The 15,944-nt window shown below is 43.8% G+C and overlaps 1 protein-coding gene and 1 long non-coding RNA gene across 5 annotated transcripts; one reads left to right on the top strand and one right to left on the bottom strand.

Annotated features, from left to right (window-relative positions):
• The first annotated feature begins 429 nt into the window (after positions 1-429).
• Positions 430-6,618, top strand: LOC127300412 (uncharacterized). Of its 4 annotated transcripts, none has more exons than XR_007851219.2 (4): positions 430-749; positions 818-5,450; positions 5,932-6,005; positions 6,108-6,618. It is a non-coding gene; the product is annotated as an uncharacterized lncRNA (long non-coding RNA). The 4 variants fall into 4 exon arrangements; XR_007851220.2 differs by having other exon boundaries at positions 432-749; positions 818-3,924; positions 5,277-5,450; positions 5,932-6,618; XR_007851218.2 differs by having other exon boundaries at positions 432-749; positions 818-1,607; positions 2,806-5,450; positions 5,932-6,618.
• Positions 6,619-7,737: 1,119 nt separating this feature from the next.
• On the bottom strand, positions 7,738-13,737 carry LOC127300411 (phosphatidylinositol/phosphatidylcholine transfer protein SFH9). The gene is made up of 11 exons (XM_051330519.2): positions 13,503-13,737; positions 13,343-13,371; positions 11,644-11,727; positions 11,502-11,555; positions 11,177-11,254; positions 10,807-10,860; positions 10,498-10,557; positions 10,329-10,424; positions 9,074-9,175; positions 8,905-8,985; positions 7,738-8,440 (listed from the first exon to the last, which is right to left on the bottom strand). Exons 1-11 carry the CDS (start codon positions 13,555-13,557, stop codon positions 8,126-8,128), a joined length of 1,008 nt encoding a protein of 335 aa, XP_051186479.1. The 5' UTR covers positions 13,558-13,737; the 3' UTR covers positions 7,738-8,125.
• Positions 13,738-15,944: the final 2,207 nt, after the last annotated feature.

Below are 15,944 nucleotides of genomic sequence, written 5' to 3' on the forward strand. Positions count from 1 at the left end.
ATCTATCTCTATCCTAGACTACATAAACCGTACTTATACCAAATATATCTCTAACAGATCGATTTAGCAAAATACATGAACACTGAGGAAGCTCGTAGGTGAGATGCTACACGATTGTTTATTTGTTTCTACATACACAAATGTAACGGATCTGGTCGAAGATGTTGTATTATAACTACTATATTAAACCTTAACAGATCCGATTTTTCTCAGATTTTTTGTTAATTTTGATGCTTAGGCCGTTAACTGACACGTGTGCTGTTTGATATTTTGGTTTCCACAGTCTCTTTCCTGTGTACCGTTTGGGGTTCTGCAGCAATTTATTAGCTTGCTTGAATTTTATGTGGTGTCGACACATATTAAAGAAACTTCACTGCTGCGTTTTCTTGCTGCTCCCCGGCTGTGACTGTAGCCATTCTCAATGGTCAAAGCGGTGCTGAGTTTGTTCGGCCGCGTGTCCACTTCCTTTCAATTTGTTACCCCACCCCACACGTATCCCTCTCCCAAACCTTCTCCTCTCTCCCAAGTAATTTCTCCACCAATCTCTACCTCCACATGCGCGAGTGAGCCTAATCCTGCCTCCGCCCCCTTCCTGACGCTTCTCCCATTCTCGAGCTGTGGCGGCGCAAGCGGCAAGAACGGAGACGCCCGCCTCGACTACATCCCCAACAATGACGCCATCGGCTGCGGTGTGATGGAGAAGGAGAAGGAGCTGCAATCTCCACCGCAATCGCTAATTCGCTATGCAGGTACTTCGCCTCATCTCCTCTTTATCCCATCCTCTTATATCTCTCATCTTCTATTTATCTCTCAACAGGCGGCGCCGTCGGTCAAGATGCACACTTGGAGAGGCCGGCGAATACTGGAGTTCAGCATCTGCCGGCGGGTCCTTGAACCAAGGCGAGCGGCGGCCGCATCATCTGGTCCTGGGCGCGTTCCCAACTCCACGGCTAGCGGTAGTATCTGGTCGTGCGTTGGCGGCTTGCAGAAAGTGGGGAGCGAAGGCATCCCTAACGAACACCAAAAGATAAGCCTCCGGCTGCAATTTTTTATCCTCTTTCTTTGATCCCCCGATTCTCTAATTTTCAGGACCAATGGAGGAGCACGACGAACTGACCACAAAAAATCCTCCTTGCTGACTCATCTTATCTCCCTACAACATCTCATCTCCCTAATTTGTCGTTTGAGCTCTCGATCTGTTTTCCTCCTTCTCCCTCTCCTCTTAATACCTTGCATAATCTGATTATTGTATCTTCGTGAGTTTGATGTATTAGATGGAGGAGCCCACCGTTCTGATTCCGCTCGAGATGCAGCAACAACAACAGTTCGGGGCGATCCAGCCGCAGTACATCTTCCAGGCGACCAGACCATGCCCCAGCTCCCGGCCGTCTTCTCGGGGACCAAGGCTGCCACAGTCTCTGCACCGCCGGCCGTGTCGGCCATGGTCTTCTACCCGCCACCACTGTCGTCGTCGGCTTTCGCGACACCAATGCCCCGGGCGGAGTCGCCACTGGCGGCAGCGTCTCATTCCAGCAGGCGTCCCCTGGGTTCGACAGCATGGCTTCCGCAACAGCTGCAGCACCGGTCAGGGCCAACAACAAGGAAAGGTGAGTTATTAGCCAACAAGTGCAAAATGTATAATTTATAGTTAGTTTACAATTTAACCTGTGTGTTAGCCCGTGGAAATCTGTTCTTTTGCCCACAACAGACCATATCTTTCAAACTTACAGAACTATAAGCTAGCCTGGGCTCACGATTTCATAGCATTACTTCTGTTGAGTAGTATTTTCGAAAGGCGTCTGTTGAGTAGTATTTGTTTAAAATAATTGTATGTATGAAAAATATAAGGATGTGCTTCATTATATGTAAAGAATTGCATTGCCATGTACAATCGCTTTTGAAGTAATGCGGTTTGTAAATTATATAATATGGTTAAAAGTGAAATGTATTACAGAGCAGCCAAGAATTGATTGTGTGATTTCAGTGATCTACTAATAGTCTAATATTGTAGAATTATGCACAAACACAAGTTAAGCAAGGCTTATTTATAGTTTCTCAGTCCACTTGGAGTGAATGACAGCGTATACAACCGTTTAAAAAAGTAGTGCAAGTGAACAATGTTATCTTCAGTTAGTGAAAGCAAAAAAATTGAAGGACAGTAAGATGTAAACATCAAAGTTTCCCCACTACAAGCCTAAGAATGATAGTTGATACACTTCCTTCCGAATTTGAGTTCTGATGGTATAGCTCTGTCATTTGCTTGATGAAAGATATTGAGATTTACGTTTCAGATGGCATGTTTAATAACCTCAATTCGATTTTTCATAGTGTGCATAGTGATTCAGACTAGAAGCATTTGATTCTGCATAGTCGTTCAACAAGAGGCAAGAACCTATGCAAGTCTTTTGTTGACGACTCTCTTTTCGTAGCATTAGCTTTTACTCCATATCCATTAATTAATATACGGTGTAACATTAGCTAAGATATGTAACCTTATGTTATCGTGTTCTACTCACAATGAAGTGCATAATCATTTGCCTTATGTTAAATCTCTGAAAAGTAAATATAAAAAGTGCATGCTAAATGCTTAGTATTTTGTACCCTGTTGCATAAATATTGATGCATACATGTCCAACCACGAGTTAAGATGTCATTTTGAGAGTTTTCCAGTTTCCTCAACTATTTGGTTGGTTGTTTCCTCAAACTACTAACAGCCTGAAGTATTATGTGCCGCTAACTGGAATTTGTAAGAGGTATTGTAGCAGAGGCAATTCATTTTCTTGATACATATGATAATATTACTAGGACATCTAGCTAGGGTGGTCATGGCAGGAGGCTGCAGCTGCTCAAGACCTGGGACTCAAGCTCAGAACGGCTGGGTATGTAGGGGAGGTGCATTCACCGGCGAGAGAATTGGCTCTTCTTTGAACTCTGTCTCCACATAGCGTCCTTTTTTAGTTGGTTGCAATTTGAATAACTGCATTGATGTGTAAGTAGATAGTTTGTTAGTGTATCCATCTTTATCCTGATCTCTCTCTCTCTCTCTGAAAATACTTTGTTATTGATGTCTAAACACAAGGTTTATCCAATTTATTGCCAGACTTCATAGTCTTCCTCACCTTTATATTTTCCAAGTTAATATCCTATGGCTTCCCTATATGCTCAATTTCACTATACATTTTATGTGGGTGAGATATATGCATTCACATATGCAGCCTTATGAGCATCATGGTGCATGTTTCAAATTGCATGTTCCATGCAAATCCTTCTTGTGCATTAAGGCAAGGGGTTCAGTCTTGCAAAGAAAAACATGAGATTCTTTGTATTTAGCATGCATGCGTATTTCTTTTATTGTTGTGTCATACTGGCCTACTTTAGTTAGGGAAGGTATTGAGTTTTGGTGTATATCTTTATGTATTCGTTGGTTCATTTGGCTTTGACAGTATTTTGCTTGATAACTTTTCTCCATGCATTCGCACTAGAGTCTTGTATTAACCAAGTAATTCTTGTGTGTCGGTGTACCATATACTTTACTTAAAGAAGATGAAATTATTTAGTGATCAGCTAAGAAAGAAGTATTGCAGTACTACTACTACATGGTTCCACTATTTATTGATCTCTGTTGCTTTTCTCTTTCAGCTTGCCATCAAGAAGTAGCGGCTGAGTGCTGCTGAAAACTGTTAAGATATAGCTTTAGTATCGTCCCAGAATTTTGGGTTTATTGATATTGTTTGTTAAGAAATTTTGTTTTATTGTGTTCAGCTGACCAAATTTCCATGGAACTAGGACTTTAAGATGCTCTGTGGACAAGATGTATTGAACTATTGCACAGTTGTCAAATAATGGTGCCAAAGTGATACTCAGTGCATATAATATCCGACAAACTAGAAACACAAAAGTATTTTCTCTAGACGACCATAAAAGGTAACAAGTTACTATACTCACCTTTTCTACTTCTGGCTGATGCTTTAACTGATGGCCAACCATGTCACATGCCACGACATCAACGGTCCCAGACAGCTCCTTACCCGCAACACTTCCCCACTATCCAAAATAATTACTTTACCATTGTGCAAGTCAGACAAATATCAAGGATATAATTATTCTTATGACTTCTACCTACTAAATGGGTATCATGTAACAGGTTTAGTAAATTCTGCTGTCAAGTCCTTCCACGCACACATATGTTATACCACCATTTAGTAGCAATAAAATGATCAGTTCCGTTGCGTGGAATTTTCTACCATGCAAAACAATAGTTTACTCACCTCCAGCGCATCTTCCGGACACTTTAAGTTGTGATACAAATGCTTTTTTGTTCTTTAGCTCATAGAACTTTCGGAAAAATTGATAGGTCATTGAGGCTTGGCTACCGCGGTCATCAGACTATTAGCAAAACAAATTGCAAATTTTGCAATGTCCAACATTTAGTCTGTCCATGGTTGATCTGTCACCAATGATTTGATGTTCAATGCTTTTATTAATAGAGGATCCTTAGTAATAATTGTATTTAGACTTGAAAGGATCTCACTATGATTACCTATCAGTCTACTTAATTTATTCGAAACTTTTTATCATATTGTGAAAGAACTTGAAACCCATAATGCATTTAGTATGCACCTTGTTGTGACACCATTCTTTTTTTTTGAGAATTTTGTGACACCCTTGTTTCATGGTAAGCGAAATGATACTGGAATATTAGATGAATTCTAATGAGCTATATGTGCTATTTCGCCATAGTGCAACTTACTCTTGCCACCGGGTACCTATTTGTTGGTCAGGTCATCTAGAAGAGCAATTCACCATGTGGAAGACCTGTCATATCTCATTGAATTAGGAAATGTGACACTGAACACAACTTATACCGCGCACATGAATGCTCACATCTCATGCCTCTTTAAGCCCTACACTCCAGCTCGGCTCCCAATCCGCAGTAGTAGCACGGAAGACATGGTTCTTTGTTATCTGTTTTAGCTTATATAATTTTTTTGAGTTCAGTCGGCATATATATGCTATATGGATCACCTTTTTAAAATGCATGGTAGGCAGCATCTCATTTGAGTTTATCAATAAGTGCAGTTCATGGATCTGTATCTAGGTATATCCATTCAGTTTCTACTACAAAAGCACGTAGATTTGGTTAATCCAAATTTATTAGTGTTGATTCCTAGATGATATTTGTTCCTACTTCCTGGCTTAAATATCTTTTTTCAAGAGGTGCTCAAGGCCTGTCACTTTGATATCTCTTTAGTAGGTTACTTTATTTTGTTCTGCAGAGTATCTGCAAAATTATCCAAGAAGTATCAGAAAAAACTATTTGTTTGTTCTTGGGAAGTCATGTAAAGGTTTCAGCCAATTTTGTTTCTCAAGAAAATTTACAAGAGTGCAGGCTGGCAGAAGAATTTCGCCCCCTTCCAAAATGTCATAGGGAGGATAAATATAAGCTAGAGGTATGTCGATCAGGTTATCCATACTCTCATGTTGTATTTGTGCTTACATACTATATCAGCATTGCTAGCTCCATAACCGCTACATGCTCTCTTTTCTACACACTTTTGTAATTCTTTGATTTTATGCCAATTTATAAACTCGGATTGCCAGATTAAGAAGATAGCTTTTCATGCAATCAGTATTGTAGCCTCCCTGTGCACCCAGCAACTTCCTGATTGAATCTAACAGTAGTGTTGGCTTAGTTGTTTCTTTGCATTTTGTAGTTTTAGTTCCTTCCTGATATGGTTCTTCACACGTAAGTGCTTTACTCCTGTTATACTGGCACCGATCATTTGTTTTAAAGCACATTGTGTGAGGGATTGAGATGCTCTATATGCAGATTGTTCTCATGAAATGAGTGGTTATATATTTAGCATTTCATCATGTTTAGCTTACTAGAATATACATGATGCTGACGTGCTTCTGGTTTGTTCCCTGCAGCTGGGTGTCGGTCATGATGCTTCTGGTTTTGAAGTGTAGATACAACAAATATGAGCTTACCATCTTTGATATTAGTAATGGATCTTGCTTTAGTATCATATAGAATTGGAGTTGTTAAACTTTCACGTTGTGTTTTCTGTCAACAACTACTAAACTTGCCCCTTATTTTTTATGAGGTTCCAAGTTCTTTCCTGGTTGGGTTTGACACCCAGCACTAGCCAGAAAGTTTCGGTGGGACAATATTCTCAAGAAGGGTGGCTTAGGATTATCTGAACACGAAACGACGATCATAGAAGACTTGCACTACCTTTCCGATGCTGGCACCATAGCTTTCTTTCAATTACTTTGGGCAGAGCTTGCTCAAGTTCTAGCCTTCTATGTGCCAAGCAAAGAATTCATCACCATTATTCCGTCTGCCGATGAATATAACAGTGCCAACCACTCACAGTTTGAAGACAGGGGAACACCAAGACCACCCGCCTTAGCATTCTAAGAATTTATATTCGTTCCAATTACTTGAAGTATACAGTTTAGGTGGTACTGCTTAGGCAAGTCAATCCTATCAGCTATCTAATGAGGAAGAATGTATGCATGTTAGTGTCTCTAGCCAATACTCCCTACATGGGTCTATCTTACCAACTATGTACTCAACTAGGAATATATATACTAGCAACAAGTTTAAAATTAGCCTGTTGAAGTTTTTTCGGTCCCCCGCACAACAAAGAAGTTTTTCGTGGTGCATGAATTTTCCTCATTCATTCACTGAGATAAGGATATCACATAGATAAATCATCATGTTGATAATTACCACCGTCATATTACAACTTACGCGCGGCGTGCCGCCGCGCCAGTTCATGCTAGTATTATATAGAGCGGGCAGGTTGGCGCGGTGTGGACATTTCATTAGTACATTACTTGCTTCTAACATCAATCATTCCTATACGAACACTAGGACAAAGAAGATACACAGTATTGATTTGATTATATCCACCATCCAGCATCCATCCAAAGGCCCGTCTCGTTGATGTGTTCAATAGGGTGAAGAAAATGTTTTACTCTTCCGCAGGTGCACGCTTCCACGGCGCCCTGACCGGCCTGGCGGGGCGGCGGGTGGGGTGCCGGAGGCAGTCGCAAAGCCGCCGGAAGAAGTCGACGACTGGCTGGATCCGCGACAGCACCACGAAGATCGGGCCGAGCACGCCGCCGGTCACCGTCATGATCGCCATCGGCTCCATGATTCCTCCCTCGTCCGGCCGTTCTCGTCGCTTCCCTGCCTAGGAACTGCCACTTGGTGGAAGAAAAACCGATGTAAGATGCAGAGTGTTTTTTGCCTGGAAATGTGACAGGAGAAGCGTGGATTTTATGTACGAGAGGCTGCTGCTGTTCTGCTCCTCATAAACCACTCGGTGTTAAAGCAGCTCCGGTAACCGCGGGCCTGCCTCCACGGCGAACCAAAACGGCTATTTTCGGAGGGAGCCGTTAATGGTGCTCGACCAAGATCTGACTGAATGTTACTCCTAGTTGCAAAGTTTTGCGTTACTCTAGTTGCAACGGAACAGCCTTCTGTTTCTTCCTCCCTCTGAAAATTCAGACGATGCAACAGTCCGAACCGTCATTTTTTCTTTCAAAATGGAAAGACTTCTGTTGATTCTTTGCAAAAGTTCATACAGCCACACAGTAGTGTTCAAGACCGTCCAAGAATAGAAAAGAGTTCAGTCATCCGACCTCCACATCAATAAAATCACCGACATTTGAAAATCACATCAATGCAGGTTCATCTAGCAGCGAGTCCTACAACACTTGATATTAATATACCACTCCAACGAGGGCGGTTACATATATATACATACATACATATATAGGTTGATACATAGAGGTCGTGTCATTCATGTGCGGGAACATGATAATTACCCTGCCATGACAAAGCATGAAAGCAGCAACATGCAAACGGTACATTAGCTAGGTTAACTAGAACTAAAATACTACCATCTCCGACAATACATACTCGGTTGTTGTTCGAATCGCGTGTTACTACTTCCTCTATCGGTCCTACTCAAGCTTGCAGCCAGCGATTGCAAGCAAGAATCGCTATGACCCAAGAAATATGATTCCAGGGTCAAGATAATAGGCGACTACCTCCTCCGCACGACGTGCCGCATCTCAGGCACTCTGATCATCATGTTAGCACCATCATTCACGGACCTTCGATCGTGATCCTGTTGAAGGAGCGGGAGATCCCATCGCCTCCTCCCCTCAGATTGTTGAGCTCCGACTCGATCGTCTCGATGATCTTGGCCTCCTCCAGGTCCGGGGTGGGCACCTTGACGTGCATCGACCCTTGCTTCAGGGGACCGACAGTGTCCTGGCTGAGAGCCTGCTGTTTCACGAAGTTGTACAGCTGCTGGTGGAAGGGATGGTCGTAGGAGTAGCAGTCGACTTCGTCTGAGGACGAACCGGATCCGGATCCTTCCCTCTTGCAGAAGTGCGGTAGTGACTGGTAGTCCATAACCTGCGAGTGACACGATACAGATTTTGATCAGAGAGGTGCCAATTTATGGTGGTGGCTGGGCCGCTGGGGGTTCATCAGCTATCAGAGCAACAGGACCACCCCAACAATTAGGTAAAGCACAGCTGTACAAAAGTATAAGCACTTCTTTCAAGTCAGTTAATTCGCGCTAATAGGAGTGTGTTCGGTCAAAGAATGTAGGATAGTTGTGTAATGTTGTGCCCACTACCATATGGATCCCAGGCAGGTAAATCTCTCATTTGTTACCAAATGTGAAGCTAAGATGCACTCATGCGCAAATGCAGAAGGTTCGCCTAGATAAATTGTGCTCGCGTGTTTAAGAAGTCAGTTCAACGAGAACTCAATGTTAAAGAATGTAAAACCAAGTGAGCACTGAGAACCACTGCCCTGATTCCTGAAGCAAAAGAACTGATCTGAAATAAACGAGATAAATTACGAATATTAACCTTTAATAACTCATCTCTTCCAGGGCCGGATAAGACTTTGATCTTCTTTTTGGTTCGTTCTTGTAAAAGAGGCTTCACAACCTGCCCATGAGTGAACAGAAACTCCAATCAATTTACTATAAGATGTAGCTATGTCAAAATTTAAATGTGAAGCAGATCAAGTACTAACCTTCCAACATGCAGAAAAAACATACGGAGCATTCACAATGTAATAGGTCTCAGTTTTCTCTGGGTAATTAAGGTCATCAACAGCTGTGATCGTGCTCAACATCTGCATTGTATAGAAACTACCAATAAGGAATTTGCAATGTTTATTTTCCTTGAAAACTAAACGCACATGGCAGCCAAAATAAACCAATACATAAACAAAAGAAGGACCTGAGAATTGTTACACCAAATACAACGGTGTAATTTGCATCCAACACACATGTAGATCTCAGTCTAGTATGAAATGTCACTTTCATTCAAGAAAAAAAATGTATTTCTCAGGGATATAAGGTCATGCTATATGTGTTCTGACTTTTGACAGGCATATATGGTATTCTCAGACTCGATGGTGTATTAGCAAAGTTGCTCTGGAACTCAAGATCTATTGAACTTATCTGTTAGACAAAAAAAATCTGGCATGGCTAGACTAAATGTTATTTAGGGAATGCCATCATGGCTAGCTTTATTAACTTTTAAGGATGTGTATGTTTTGGTCCAAATATCTTCATATTACGCTATTCCATAGGTAGTCCAACACTATCCCTGGCCCCACTACCACACCACACCTCAACAAACAAACAATTCTTAGGTAGTCCAACACTATCCCCGGTCCCATTAAGCAACATCCACAAAAACTTCTGGTCAGTTGACACCTCCACCAGGAATAGACAACTCCGGAGTCAAGATTCAGGAAAGCATGGCAGGCAAGTGGCCAATATACAAAATAAGGAGAAGCAAACAAGGGAATAAAAGTATGAGTGAGTTAATCGTGCCCATAGATGACTTGGTGGCCATTATTGACTTGACTTGGTGGCATGTAGACTTCTTTATAAATCAGTAATATAGTCACCCCAGTGGTGAAGCAATTTGGCAGCACTAAAAAAGCTACTCTCGACTGTCCCTCGGATTCTGTTTTTAACTACAAGAAACATGAGGGCTAATGTATATGCTTAAAAATTCATATCCCTTCTTGCAAATATTCATCACTCTAAACATGATATCGTATTCTTGATTCTGTTTCACCTTCAATTCCCATCATGCCACACAGCTTGATGACATGTACATGCATTATGAGACTGTCACCAAATGTTTATGTTCGAATTTGTTGCAAACAAAAATGTCACATATGCAAGGAACTTATGAGCAGTTCTCATTCCGATCCTTACAGAAGCTTATCACTTTTTAAGAGCAAATTAATAATGCAAGGAATAACCCACCTTTATTTGGTTCAAAGCAGAGAGCTTCAGACCAGTCATATCCATAACTTTCAAGCATGTATTAATCTGTTTCGCGAACATCTCAGATGCACCCGGCTAATGAAGAGAGGAACATAGTCATTATATGTTTCTGCAAAATAAATATGAATAACGAATAAACAGCACTTACCAGTACAACACGGTCTCGATATTCATTCATCTGTATGTGAGACTGCAAATAGTAGTGCACCTGCGGCAAAAATGAACATGATATTTAGCAGAAAAAAAGTATTGTGTGTCCCTATAAATTGATATAACTAAAATTGTAGTTCACTAACATTCCGATAACTCAAGAAAAAAATGTGCACTTATTTGCTCACTAATCTTAGTACTACGAAGTTTTAACACAGCGACTCGAACTTTGATCTAGTAGTAGAATGCCTTACATTATTTGAAATTTAAACTCAAAGATTAAGAATTTCCAACTGTTAACACCTACCGATGCCTTGTCAAAGGTACTGAGACCAACACCAAATGCATAAACAGGTTGTCCCTGAAAAAAGGGCAGCATAATAAAAATTATACTACATCACAAAGGTCATTACTTAATACAGACAAAGCAAACTGATAGAAAATGAGAACAACGGTTTATGAACATTTTGAGACTAGTTGCCTGCTTTGCTAAAGGAAAGTGTATTACTGCCAGATAAAATATAACCAGAGATGTATTGTTGTTCAAGACCAACTAGTTTAGACAAACATGTGCCAACTGGAACATAATGACGCCAACAGACGGACCAGCAGGAATTGATTATATGATACCATCAAAAGTACAAAAGTTTGAAGAAAAATGGGCCTGATTGTTCTACCTGCTTGGAGTATCCTGTTAATCCAACAAGTAGTGTATCACGAATAGATCTATACAAATCCGAGGGCACAATTGGTTTCTGCATCAGAAATAAACAGTGGTTGCTGCTCAGATGAACAACATATGCTAAAACAAACAGTGCATGATGAGAAAGAAGTGATGCTATTTCTACTACCAATGTAAGATCATGGGGACAAATAATTTATTATTTTACTTTAATTAATTTTGTACATCTTTTGCAGCCATTATGTAAAAGATTTTGAGTCACTTGGTAGTCAGTCTTGTCTAACTTTCTTCACAACTGTGTAAATGTAGAAGGCACTTACAGCTAGAACGGTGTCAATCTCATTTTGAAGCCTCCAATTTAAGGAATCCATTAGCTGCACCAAATAGTCCAATGCTTTATTTTTAGAGAGAACAAGTTGCTTCATCAATTTTACATCGTAAAGTTTGTATAAGAAGCTTTACCATTTTATGGGCTTTGGGAACATTCCATTCTCTTGCCTTGAGAAAACGCACCAGAGTTCCTCTTGGGTATCCTTGGTGCACATGCTGTACACATAACAGTAACAGTGAATAAGCACTACTAGTTTCCTCCTACCAAGAATTTTAATCTCAAAACTCAACAATACAAGACTAAATTATCAACAATGCAAGCAATATTCCATAATGAAATATGAAAATTGTGCTATTCGTGTGTCAAAAACTACTGGAAGAGATAAAAAAAAAGTTCAGATTTAGATCTAGACAGACAGGAAGCCAACAAACGAGGGGTGAAAAGCAGACATCACTGTGGAGATATTGTGATTGCACTGCGGAAAAGAGAAAAAGACACACATGGTTCATAGTGGAGATATCGAATTGTGATCCATTTGCGCTGTTGCGCGATGCACAGACGGACACTTCCAACGAGGTCCGGGAACATGATCATCTTACTTATCAGGACAAGGACTCTTGGACCAAGTAAAAGTCCAAATGGGCAATCGAGACCTTTCCCTTAGAACAGTCAAGGCCACACAGGCTCAAGGAACACATAAATACAAGGTACGTCCAGATCAAACCACAGCAAACTTCTTCGGCCATTAATTCGTGCCCGCTTGCTGAGCTCCACATAATATCTGAATCGCTAGTCCAGGTTCAGTCCTCACATGGAAGAAGCAAACGATGGACCGGCATCTAGCTCCTATCAATGTGATCATGGTGTGCTTGGTTGGCTGACTAAGGACTTGTAGCCTCGTGCTTGGAAACCCTCCAAGCCGGCAGACAGGAGTTGATTTACTGACGAGTTTTCTTTAACATATTTAGTGACGAGTTGAATGCGTAGAAAAACAGCACTTGAGAGCTGCAAATATTGAATTCTGAAGGCACCGACAGAACAGCTGTGATGTACTCCCAAATCGGCTTTTTTCCTCTATCCAAGATGCGGTAGTACCAAAATTGCATTTAGGACCTAACGAAAGTACTAGTGCTTCACACATGTCATGAGATCTTTAATGTAAAAATATCTCTCCCTATGCGACTGAAGCGAATAAAAAACAAAATAAAATGCTCGGTTAACGGAAAGCATAGTTTAGCTACGAATCTCTATCATGGTGACGAAGCGCAAAGCCTCACGAAAATGTCAGCTTTATGGGTGGGGGAAAGGTAAGAGTCGTTCCTAAAGAACCCATCGTGATAACAACAGAATTTCAAGCAAGGAATAGAGATGAAAAACACAATTAAGCTCAAATCGCAAAAGTAGGCTGTCATTAACTGACAAATTTTACGAACGGGAGTAACAAATGAGAACACCAAAATCGTAGAGCTAAATTCTCGAGGATTTGATGAAAATTTGAACTTAGAGCAAGAGTAAGCGAAACCTCAATTGAGCTCGGGAGAAGAAGGAATTTCCCAAGATCCAAACATTACCAGCTACAGCGAACAGCAGCCCCCAAATCCACAAGAAATGCAAAGCAGGAGACGAGAACAGAGGCAAAATCCAGGTACAGTTCAACTACAACCGACGCATACCCAACAGAAACAGCACTGGGACCAAAGATTTCCCACTCGCTGAAGCACCAGAACGGAAGAATTTTCTTTCCTAGTCGCTGAAGCACAAGGAGATACACAGTAGGAGTAGCAATGATGCAGAGATCCGACAAGTGCGGGAGCTAGAGCAGATCGGCACCTGGAATGTGGTCTTGAGCGGCTCCTCCACTGCAGAGACCAAAGAAGGCAGGGCGCATCTCATCAAAAACAAGAAACCAAAATATAGAACAAGGTCTCTCTGTCTTTTTCCTTCGTTGTAAGCTTCTATTGATACGAATGGAAAAAGGTAGAGCACTCACGCTGCTCCATGAGCGCGGAGAACTGCTTGATGGCCTCCTCCGAGGCGGCCGCCATTGCCGGCGACGGTCGTCGCGAGAGGAGGAGGCTTGCAGAGCTCGAGGTCAAACGGGGAGAAAGCTGAGTCTTGTTTGCCTTTTTCAGCTCCTATATGCTACCTTGCTGGCCCGAGTGACGCTGTTCCGTTCTGCTCCCGCAGCGCACCGCGCGTATGTGAACGTGTGTGGGGGGCGACTGACGAGGATGAGAAGGATGGAGGTGCTTAAAAGGAAAGGGACAGCGAAACCTTCTGTTTTTCTCTTTTTTTTTATGGCTTTTTAACTTGGTGAAGACTAGTAGTTTAGAGCATCTCCACCGGCGGCGCCCCCTATTTCTTCACCGGCGGCCCCCAAATAGGCGGCGCCGGCACCGCCTTATGGAGTGCCGGCAGAGCATTCTCTATTTGGAGATGTTGTTCTCACACTGGCGTCCCACATACGGCTGTCCCAATAGAAATTCAAACTTAAATTGGTATTTTAGAAACGAAATTCAAACGAAATTTATACAAAAGTTACTCGAATTTAAACTAAAAAACTAAAAACAAAATAATCTAGCCACGGCGTGCGTTGAAGACGCTAAAGTCGAGGTTGTTGCCGTCGTCGCCGTCGTTGCTGGATATCCCGAAGGACTAGTCGTCGTCCTCCTCCTCCTCCTTTGGCGCCGGCGGCTCGGATGGTCCGGCGAGGTCGACAAAGTTGGAACCGTGGTCCCTGGCGGACCACGCCGCCGCCTGCCGCGGGTCCATCATCATCTGCCGGTAGTCCTCCTCGATGGAGCAGCCGACGATGAAGTTCTGGCCGGGGAACTCCTCCGGGTCGTCGCCGCCACGAAGGGCCGCCTGCGCCTGCGCCTCCTTCTCCCACCATTACTTCTTCCCCTGCGGAAGTGGTCGTGAGGCCGTGGCGTCCTCCTCCTTCAGGCGGCGGCGTTGGCCCGACCCCGTCGTCCGACGGGCCGGAGCCGAAGACGCGCACCTCGCCCCGTCGCGGATGACGACGCCTCCCGAAGGAGGCGCAGGCACTGCCGAGCGCGTGCGGTCGCCGGCTACTGACGATCCGATGCGCGAGCTCCCGGACGCTGTCATCCTTGCCGGCGCACTCTGCAGAGGCGGCGCCTCCGGCGCCATGCACTCCGCCTGCGGGAAGTAAAGTGGGACGCGCGGCGGGTCGCTGCGGGCGCGTTGGCGGTAGCCATACTGCTGCAGTGTGGCGTCGACGTCGCGGCCGTGCCACCAGGCACGGCGGCCGACGTTGTTGAAGCGGCCATTCGCGCGGCAGGCCGCCCGCGCGAGCTCGATGGCGCGCTCATCTTCGAATCGCTGGCCACGCCAGGCTGTTGAGCGTGTTCGCCGGCAGGTTCCTCTCCATCGGCGTCATACGCTTCCGCCGCTCGTTGATGAGGGCGCGCATCTCTGGTCTTGCCGGTGGCGGCGGTGGCACGGCGAAGCCGGCGTTGGAGACGTGCCACCCGTGCGGTAACTTGCACTGTACTGGCACGGGGATGCGCTGCCAGTACAGTACATCCGCCTCGTCGTAGGTAAGTTGCAGCGAGCGGAGCACGCCGCTGCCGCCGGCCTCATCGTTGTGCGCCATCAGGTCGGTGGGGTGCGTGGGAGAGGTGGTTGTTTGCACGGTGTCTACGGCAATGGCGGCTAGGGTTGGAAGACGGGAAAGAAGAGAAGTGCGTGTCGGTGGGATTTTAAGGGTGACGGTGGACGCACATTGAAGGCGCGTGGGGAAGGTGGACGAACGCCGCGTGGTCAGTCACCGCCCTCATCGCCGCTTCGGTTTCCACGCGGGAGGACATTAACGCCGATAACCAATCTTCCCGCGTTGTTTCCAATGTGAACCGTCGCGTCCTCTCGCTAACAAAGCGCTCTCACCCGCGAAAACCGTCGTGCCACGAGGCATCGGCACGTTCGATTCGCGCTCTTCACGAAAGAGTCAGCACGGATTGCTGACGTTCTTATTGGGCTCGAAAAAACGCCTGCGCTTTTGGGACACTCGCGGGTACGAGCCCATTTTTCATGCCGGTCGAAAATACTATCGGGGTGAGCCGGTGGAGGTTTCTCTGTAAAGCTGTTGGTAACCACTGTTACCGCCACTGTGTCTTCCTACTTACGTGCTGTCTAAATATGGGAGCCGGCGTATTAACGCACGGGACTGATTGTTTCACTGTTATCTTTGTTTCAATTGTTTTATCTTTTGGAAAGGATGTTCGGAGGAGGTGTGTTGGCTCCTAGGTTTATATATAAATCCATGGACGCGGGAATTAGCTTAATTCCCGGTCAATCTGATTTCATGTGTAATTTACGTGTAATTAGAGCAAAAGGATATGCAATTGCACATTGTACATGCATGTGCAATTACACATTCATGTGTAATTCTCGTATGCACGAATCACGA

This window comes from Lolium perenne, chromosome 5, assembly GCF_019359855.2.
Source record: "Lolium perenne isolate Kyuss_39 chromosome 5, Kyuss_2.0, whole genome shotgun sequence".
Classification (NCBI taxonomy): domain Eukaryota; kingdom Viridiplantae; phylum Streptophyta; class Magnoliopsida; order Poales; family Poaceae; genus Lolium; species Lolium perenne.

What these genes read in the sequence shown, in the direction of transcription:
- LOC127300411 (XM_051330519.2), bottom strand. Translation starts at nt 13,557, where the DNA reads ATGGCGGCCGCCTCGGAGGAGGCCATCAAGCAGTTCTCCGCGCTCATG. An exon ending in TTCCCAAAGCCCATAAAATG is followed by an intron (nt 11,556 to 11,643) that starts GTAAAGCTTCTT and finishes TATTTGGTGCAG; the next exon opens with CTAATGGATTCCTTAAATTG. An exon ending in TAACAGGATACTCCAAGCAG is followed by an intron (nt 10,861 to 11,176) that starts GTAGAACAATCA and finishes CCCTTTTTTCAG; the next exon opens with GGACAACCTGTTTATGCATT.